The sequence below is a fragment of the Perca flavescens genome, chromosome 15 (assembly GCF_004354835.1).
Source record: "Perca flavescens isolate YP-PL-M2 chromosome 15, PFLA_1.0, whole genome shotgun sequence".
Classification (NCBI taxonomy): domain Eukaryota; kingdom Metazoa; phylum Chordata; class Actinopteri; order Perciformes; family Percidae; genus Perca; species Perca flavescens.
This window is the reverse complement of record NC_041345.1, coordinates 20,147,278-20,156,378: the sequence shown is the minus strand read 5'-3', so window position 1 is coordinate 20,156,378 and position 9,101 is coordinate 20,147,278. Positions and strand designations below refer to the sequence as shown.

The following is a 9,101-nucleotide window of genomic DNA, read 5'->3' as shown; positions in this document are numbered from 1 at the left end:
CACACACACAGCCACACACAGACAGACACCATGGTTGGGGGTGTGTGTGTGTGTGTGTGTGTGTGTGTGTGTGTGTGTGTGTGTGTGTGTATGTTGGGGGGGGGGGTTCCCTTTAGGAGACAGATGGATGTGATGACCAATAAGTGTTCAGTAGTATTCTGCAGCAACCAACCAGATCGTCCTGCCTTGGAATCATATACTGCACAAGAGTTGCTCAGGTTGAGCAGAGCTCTTGGCTGTTGTGTTGTCACTTTGCATACATGGTGAGCGAGCAGCAGTGTGTGAGAGCAGCGCGTGGTCTCTGCTGGTGTTCTCTTCAGACAGCGACGTGAAGGCTAATATGCGCGATTTATTACGATGCGTTAAACTGCAGAGCTGCACTCCGCTCGTCTCTGCTGCTCCTTCGACCCGAAAGTAAGCAACAAAAATCATGGTCATCATCATCATCACAAAAGAAAGCTCAAGCTGGGTGCCCAAGAAGAGGCCCGATCACAGTTTTGAATCATAACTGTGGGTGAACTGAATGTGGGCAGACAGTAAAGCCAGCGCCGCGCAGAGTTGCAGTGAACGACGGGACGAAAAAAAGCAAATTGCCGTGTGGGTGTTTTCGTAAGCGGAGCTCGGAGTGGGGGATGTCGGGCAGAAGTGGAGGAGCGCCTCGGGGATGCAGCAACCCCAGCCTGCTGCCCCTCAGAGCCACGGTGCCATACCAGCTCCAGAGGGGCTCCGCTCTCCTCTGCCGGGAGGTCAAGACGGGTAAATACACACTCAGGAGGAGGGGGGTTACATCTGCGTTCACTTCCATGTGGTCCACTGTTAAAAAAAGTGTATTATCAGTATCGAAATTATGTTACTTATGGCCAAGGGTTTAATTTACTAACTGTCTTTCCTTCCCTATCACTTCTCTTTTTTCCCCTTTATTGTAGGCCTATCACAAAGGAAAGTAGAGCTGAGATGATCAGTCGATCAATCAATTGACAGAAAATTAATCAGCCACTTTTTTGATAGTCCATTAATCGCTTGAGTCACGTCGTCAAACATTTGCTTCTCCAGTGTGAAGATCTGCTGCTTTTCTTTGTCTTATATCATTGTAAATTCAATATTTTTTTAGAGTTTGGACAAAAACTGGGGCTCTGAAAAACTGTGATGGACATTTTATAGACAAAATCGGTTAATCGAGAAATGAATCAGCAGATTAATCAATAATGCAAATACTGTTAGTTGGTTGCAGCCCTAAAGGAAAGCATATGATATCAGTCACAGGCACTCACCAAATGAAATTAAAAAAGTGTTGATGAAGCCATTTTTAAATAAATAAGTTCTTCATTCATTATTCAGAAATAAGTATTTAATTAATTAATTAATTAATTAATTAATTAAAAGGCAACTATTAACCAACTCAAACTTTTCACTTGATTTGTGATCTAAAAAGTAAAATTCCAACATGCTATGAGAAAGTTAAGTCAACAATGAAGGCTGCTAACCCTGAAACAGAACACTGTTCTCATAATGTTATTAGGACACTCAGTCGCCCTTTTGCACTCTGACCTGTGGGATCTCTGCTGCATGCTTCACGCTAACACACTAGCAGCTTCACAAAGCCTCTTTGTCGTCCTTCAACTGTATCCATGCAAGTGGCATCTGCATGTAGTGGTGTTTATTTATACATCCTATCTGCCCTGCAACATGACAACATACTGTGTGTGTGTTTTTTGGTGGTAGATATACTTGTATAGCATGTGTCGACTGCCAGTGTTGTGTAGTTGAATGGTTTTGCAGGTCAAAGGCATGGTCCACACCTGCCAGAGATTACAAAGAGCCACACACACACACACACACACACACACACACACACACACACACACACACACACACACACACACACACACACACACATACACACACACAACTCTGCATACTGCATGCTCATTGGAAGCCTGGGAGCAATGTTATGAACAGCTAACACTGGTGTTAAAATACGTTTTAGCTTCTCTAAAATGAGATTTCATACACCTGCAGTGTTACTACAAGCTAAGCGTGATCAGACAGGCATGAGTTTTTATTACGTCTGCAAGACGGACATTGTTCAGGCAAGTATTGAGGCTTATACAACACCAACATGCTCACTGACTTTAATATGTTTTATTTCTGTTCTTTAAAGCTGACAGGACCACAGCTCGCCCACCGAAACCCACCATCCGCCGAACTCTTTCTTTGGATGCCATCGTTGGACCCTATCTGCAGGGACAGTGGCCCAAAGAGGCAGAGAGCACGGCTGTTACCTGTGTCAATGACAAAGCCACACAGGTGATTCATATTTATTAATATATCATGACACTGTCAAGTTATTGTTGATACCTTGGTGTAATTACTGTAATAACCAGGTCTAGATGAGTGGCAGGCTGTTATACCAGAGCTGATACTGGTATAAGAACACTTTCCCCATAAAACCTGTTGCTTCATGTTGCAGACAGGAGACCAAATGTTCTCTCTCGGATTTCTATAGAGGACAAGATATCTGACATTGGCTCTGCAGGTGTCTGGTGGTTCCAGTTCGACGCTGAGGATGGAAGGCAGCCAACTGGAAATAGTCGTTTTTGTTCTTCTTTAAATTCTGCTGTTCTTCCCTCGCTTCCCCCCCCCCCCCTGCAACTGTATCTGCTCCTAACTAGTGCACAAAGCCCCGACTAACATCACCAAGCTCTGCAGCTTCGTCTTCGTCTCCTGACACAATTTAAACTCGAGCGAACCCCCTTTGCTTCCATTGTAAGGAACAGACCCCTTCTGACCTCATTATACAGACACCCCATCCCCCAGCACTCTCCTCAACCGCACACACACACACACACACATGCACACCAACACCACCCCACCCAGCACCTCCTTGCCATAGTAATGCCATAGTTCTTCTGCATTACTTTCATTCTTCATCTCAGATGTGGATTTATATTTCATGAAGATTTTAAAGTTATTCTATTATAGTCAGTTAGTCAGTCAGTTAGTTTTTATTTCTTTGTCATGCCAACAGTGGTCAACCCCACATGGGATTACAAGACATCGCTATTTATCAAACATTATCAAACACACCTCTTCCATTAACATTTATACAAAATCAAAAGAAAAAATCAATATACTTTCAAATAACATTATGTGAAAGATTTCTAATAAATTGTACACAGAATAACCCTTATCAATGTAGTTAACCCTTTTAAACTATGCTGTAATTTGACAGCTTTGTGCTACAGATGTGCATATGTATGTGTGCGGGCAACCTTTAATACAACACCACTGTTTAATGCTAATATTAATCAATAAGTTCGTAGATTGAAAGAAAATAATTGCCAAGAATTTGAATAACCCAAGTAGATGTACTGTATAAGGCATTTATCAAGAAAAAATGCTAAATATTATCTACCAGCAGCCTTCCAAATGTGTGCTTTTTTATAATTTATATAATTTTAAGTTGAATATCATTTGGTTTTGGACTGTTGATTAGCTAAACAAGCAATATGATTTGACATTTTGCGGACTGATTAATTGTTAGTCAAAATAATCCTGTTCCTATTATTGTGGCCATATTGCTAACAGGAATTAAGTATACATGAATGAGTTGTCCAAGCTAGAAACACTAGCCAGACCAAATGTTCTGCTACCTTGAGTCTTTTTATAGGTTTGTGTCCCATGATCCCCATGTTCATGTTTTGGGCAGGGTGGGGTTGTTGGTGTTGGATGATTGGGGGGGTTGGCAGCTGTAACTCTACACCGATGTCACTGTATGACGATTCATGCCGCGTTCTAACTTATTTAGCCAGGCGATGCACTACGTCCACTGAACAGGACAAGATGGTGTCGGTGTTTTCCTGCAGGCAGTTATGGCACCAGTATTTCTCTGAGCTTTGAGGCTGACACCTAAATAACAGGTTGTATTTTGGGGACAGAAAACCATGACAGAGCCTTACTGCAGACAGTGAGAGCTGAATGTGTAATGTTAGCTGTCTTATGAATGGCATGGACACCAGTGAGTGGATCATTGTCTGCAGCTGTGTGAAGCAGTTGACTGGAGGCACCAGAACTGTGAGTATCTGATCCTGTGGCTCAACTCAGCCTGGGTTTCACCTGGTGATGATGAACTGCCAGTCGTCTGCTCCCAGCCAACAGTCGGGAGTGGTCAACCAGACTCCCTCTGGTAGAAAATCAAGAGTCAATGTGAAGAAATCGGTATGGTCATATGAGTGAAAGTGATACGTTAAGGAGTTGTGATTAACAAAAGAAGAAGTGTGCAAAATTCTCCTTGTTTTCTGTTTGTCTTTGTTGTATTTCCTCTACAGTACGTGACTTTGTGAATAATTGAGTGCACTGAGGTGTTGAATGCCGATACTTGCACTGTATTTATAGTCTTTACAATGATTGTGGTTTGGATGTTTTCAAATGTGTGTAGAAGCGGGGCTGTTTTGCAGCTCAGGGTGGTTTTCTCTTCGCCTTCCTCTGTACAGCTGTTGTGGGGCAGGTGCACAAGACAGCTGTGGGGCTACACTTCTGGGTTGTACTCTCAAGTTGTACTGTTGATTGGAGTTCACTGGGTTTAACAGAAAGTATAAAGAGGCTTCCAAAAGGTTGGCCAGAATTGCTGCCAAAAAAAGGCCTTTTGCGACCAAAGCCTCAAAAGGTTTGTGAGAAAAACACTGGACTCTTTATTCACCACAATGTAATCATATTTTTTTTCAAAGACTCCAAGTTCCTGGGCAGAGGAGACCCGAGGGAGGAAAAGTGCCGGCAAACACAAGCGCTCAGCATCGTGGGGCAGTGCAGAGCACCTGAGGGAGGCGAGTACTTGTTTATCACTACAGCAGTTCTATAATCAGGTCTTCTCTCACCCTCTTTATTATGCATCCTCCCACCAATGGCATGAAGCATTAAAGGCCCCTGAGGGGAAAGCGAATAAGCTCTCCCTTTTCAGAATGTATAGTAGTGACTCCTAAATCATTTTTCTTTCTACTCTACCCTCAGGTGGCCAAGCTGAGGAACCAGTTGCAGAAGCGCTCCCGCCACGTCCCTCCCTCAGCAGGATATGAGCTCCCCCACAACCCCCTGCCAGCAGGTCATGCAGCAGGCATAACTCAGGTAGCCCATTGCTCTTTTGTCTTTTGATGACAGAAAGAACAAAGTTTTTATGATGACTACTGATGCCAAAACGGTCTACAAACAGGCAGACTGGGAAGCGCTTAGTAACAGGGATATAAAAAACAGCAGTGCTTTTCTTAGGAACTGCTGTCATCACGTCTCTGTGTTGCCATGCTGTCACAGAAAGACATTCTGAAACCAGCATATCATGCTGTCACAAGGGCAAAATGCTCAGGCAGACATTGGCAGGTCTCTATTATATATATTTAAATTATTTATAATCCATTAAGGTAATAAACAGCGTTAAAATAAAGCACTAATAGTCAGTGTGGCTGATCTGGCTTGTACTAGCTCCTATTTGTACCCAAATATGCACAAACCTGACACACACACAGTCGGTATACAAATACATTTTGTAAAAATGATGAAACACTAAGTGTTTCTTTGTATTTCAGTATTAACTAAAGCCAGGCACACAGCTGTTGTGTTCACTGTTGCTGGTTGACATGTACACCAACATGGAGCAGGAGGAGTTCAGTGAACATCCCAATGTATTTTAGAGTCGGTTTAACACTGAATATTGTTGGGAGAAAATTAGCTTTCTTTTTGCTTTTGGAGGCATTTTATGACTGGTCACTGATCTGAAATTGGGGGAGAGAAATTTCCGTTTTTTTAAACACAGCCAGTATAGAACCAGAACAACAACACAATTTTACACAATTCAAGAAACACCATTGCTTTTAAAGTAAACAATTAAGCACGCTCCCTCAAGTTTTGCCTGTATTTGACTGTTTTCTCCAGACACTGCCCCTGATACCCCTGAACAGACTCGCTCCACGACTGCGACGTAGTGTTGAAGGCCTCAACTTGGAGCTGGAAGAGGTGTTTGTTTCTGAGAAACCTGAGGAGCTGCACGAGGTTAGGCCACTGAGCTATGCTTACAACCACTGAGGGTTAGAGTAAAGATTAGTAAACTATTGAAAGTAAATAATTACTTTTGTATCTAACTTTTGATACTGAGACTGTTTTATAATACCCAGGGGGCCTACATTTTGACCTAATGTCTATTTAGCTGCATAGCACAGGTTAGCAATCCTAAGAGGATGAGCTGGTTGGCATGAAACACCTTAATTATAATTGTTTTCTCTTGAATATTCCAGATTCTGGATATCCCAGATGGTCACAGGGCCCCTGTCCCTGTCCAGAGATGCAGCAGTGGCTCTCAGAGTGAGCCCTCCCCTGGCCCCCTGGATCTGGATCCTTCCCTCTTCTCTCCTTCTCAGTCCCCCTGTCCTTTAGATCCATTGCTTGTGTCTCCTTCAAATTCCCCTTCTCCATTGAACCCATCTCTTCTGTCTCCGTCACTGTCTCCCTGTCCCATTGGAGAGCCAGGTTAGACAACTCTACTTTTTTTGTGATGTACTTTTTAACTGTATGATGAGGTTTAAAACAGCTATGTATAATTTTCGTATTATTAATCAGAGTTTGGATATTTCTGTTCTGTTTCTGTCATGCAGAGCCAGTGGACTGTGAGACGCTGTGTCCCGCTCCGTCCACATCACTCCCTTCATTTGCACTGGACCCTCCTCTGTTGCAGCCCTGCTCTTCCGCTCCTCGGCCAAACAAAACTCACGGCTTCCAGCGCGAGCCGCCAGAAGGCTGCGAGCGAGTACGAGTGTGCGAGGAGGCATTGTAAGTGAACACCTTTTTAGACCAAAACATTATGCATAGATCACATGATCATGTATTTCGTAGTCACTGTAGCTAGTAAGCCAATAGGGGCCAAACATTTACTTTGGGAACCCACCAAAACCCCCTAAAGTACCAAGAAAGCAAAAGAGCATATCATTAAAACTCTAAATCAGATCAAACCAAAACTAATTTGAGACAAATTATCTACACCAGTTTTTTTAACATAGGTTGGCAGAAGATCACTGTGTGTGTGGACATATAGTTTACGTGATACAAATTTCTGTAACTTCAGCTTTCTGCAGTCCATTTTTAAATTTCAATTTTCCAGCATGGGCACATATTTTGATTGAAATTAGAGCTAAATGACAAGTTGGTTATTTGATTGACAATAAATTGTGCTGTAACTATTTTTATGATATTTAAATAATTTGATCAAGTAAATATGTCAAACATTACTGGTTCCAGCTTCTCAAATGTGGGAATTTCCCTGTTTTTATATATTTCAAAATTCTAAATTGAATCTATTTGGGCCATGGACTAAATAATTCTTAATTTATTAAACTATACACGCAAAGCTGTGGTTTTAGAGACCTTAATTATCCAGTATCCTGGGTTACATGCCAACTCTCCATCTCTTTAGCTCCAGGGCTGCCTGTCAGGATGAGCCTCTCCTTCAGCCATCCTGCCCTGACCCCAACAAGGTCAACTTTACCCCCCATGGAGGCTCCGCTTTCTGCCCTGTCAGTCTTCTAAAGCCCCTCCTGCCCTCCATGGACCTCCTCTTCCGTGGGCTGTCAGTCTCTCCGGTCACCGGCTGCCCAGGTCAGGCCTCTCCTACCAGGCACCTGGGCATGCAGTAGGTGGATATCTGAGTAGAGCATCATCTCAGGGCTAAACCACACTGCACTGCCAGAACCTGCAGAAACTGGATTTGTTTTACAGATACACTTGGCTCATCAATGCTGTAACGTGCCATGATCACTGTGATCAAAACAAGAGACTGTGATTTATACTTCAGATTGACTTTTAACTAAAATCTGGCTGTTTTACTGATTATTTCCACCTGCAGGATGTTTTGTTTAAGCTGATATTTACCTCATCCGTATTTAGTATTCCCAATGTGAGCTGTGGATTAACTACAGGACTGGAAATGTGTTTGTTTTTTTATGGCTGACTAAGTTTTTGATAAAACTTAATATTGTTTTAGTTGTGCATCAGCAGTTTAAACAAAGACTGCAGTCTGCTGGGGATGTTTTCATTTTAAATTTAAAATAAGTGAATTCAGAGTAAAAAAAAAAAACCAAGCACCTACAACATACAAGTATTACTTTTTTACTATCCTTTACTGTTTATTAAAGAAGTGTTAAGCTTAGATGAACTTTCAGGTTAATTTGAGAAACTTGATGGGTTTGTTCCTGAAATTTCAGAAAATCTGTTTGTTTGAAGAGACATATTTTTTGGCCCATAGTTTAATGGTGGCCTGCTTTTCTACAAATGTATTTCTAAGAAGATATATATTTTTGTATCTTTTTAAGGAGTTATGAGGCTGGAGATACTGTTGTATTCACTGAAAGAATTTGCCTTCTGTTTATACTTTGTTTTATAAGCAGGAATGGATGTTTTATTAGCTTTACTTGCCTAAGGGGGGGCATTGTTCTAACCAAATGTTTGCAATTTTGTCAACTTTTTAAGAATTTGAGTGGGTCAAGCTGAGTTTAAAAAAGTTTTTCTTTGGACACGTGGTTCTGGTCAGAAATGGATGTGGTTTAGGTTGATTCTATCTGAGTTCATGTTCAAATGGATAACACACTGTCTTTGTCAGCATGATCCTATGCAACACTCATATAAAAAAACATAGCCTACCTATAGTTGAAAAAATAGGTATTTTTTTGTCAGACCTGTTTTCTCAGACCTGATTATGCACCCTTTAATTGTTTAGTGTGCTGTTGTTGGCATTGTGAAGAAAGTAAAATAACGAGATGTCCTAGCCGTTTAAAAACCTTCTGTACTCCTTATCATTCCTGTGGTGTTGTTGTTACTTGCATTTGACACGTGGATTTGCGGCTTTTTAATCAAAGCACCGCCTTTTTTCACCAATATCTGCTTTGTGATTGGTCAAGAGAGGATCTGTCTTGCCTTACATGGACCAATAAGTGTAATCCACATCCTAGGACGACAAAAAGGCACGCAACGTTTTCGAGGAAGGACCTCATTTTTTGTAATAGCTGCCTTTGCAACTGCCACACGACATAACACAGTCAATGAAATTATAACAGAACAATTCATAT

At 41.8% G+C, this 9,101-nt stretch overlaps 1 protein-coding gene across 3 annotated transcripts; it reads left to right on the top strand.

Moving 5' to 3' along the window:
- The first annotated feature begins 208 nt into the window (after positions 1-208).
- fam117aa (family with sequence similarity 117 member Aa) lies at positions 209-8,828 on the top strand. Of its 3 annotated transcripts, XM_028598914.1 has the most exons (8): positions 209-756; positions 2,162-2,307; positions 4,728-4,823; positions 5,008-5,121; positions 5,923-6,039; positions 6,282-6,513; positions 6,639-6,813; positions 7,454-8,828. In XM_028598914.1, exons 1-8 carry the CDS (start codon positions 633-635, stop codon positions 7,671-7,673), a joined length of 1,224 nt encoding a protein of 407 aa, XP_028454715.1. In that variant the 5' UTR covers positions 209-632; the 3' UTR covers positions 7,674-8,828. The 3 variants fall into 3 exon arrangements, with proteins under 3 accessions (XP_028454715.1, XP_028454717.1, XP_028454716.1); XM_028598916.1 differs by lacking the exons at positions 209-756; positions 2,162-2,307 and adding an exon at positions 2,691-4,074; XM_028598915.1 differs by lacking the exons at positions 209-756; positions 2,162-2,307 and adding an exon at positions 2,695-4,218.
- The last annotated feature ends 273 nt before the right edge of the window (positions 8,829-9,101 follow it).

Excerpts from the sequence above, each read along its gene's own strand:
- fam117aa (XM_028598914.1), top strand. The coding sequence starts at position 633 with ATGTCGGGCAGAAGTGGAGGAGCGCCTCGGGGATGCAGCAACCCCAGC. Across the intron at positions 4,824-5,007 it reads GTGCAGAGCACCTGAGGGAG|GTGGCCAAGCTGAGGAACCA; the intron begins GCGAGTACTTGT and ends CTCTACCCTCAG. Across the intron at positions 6,814-7,453 it reads CGAGTGTGCGAGGAGGCATT|CTCCAGGGCTGCCTGTCAGG; the intron begins GTAAGTGAACAC and ends CCATCTCTTTAG.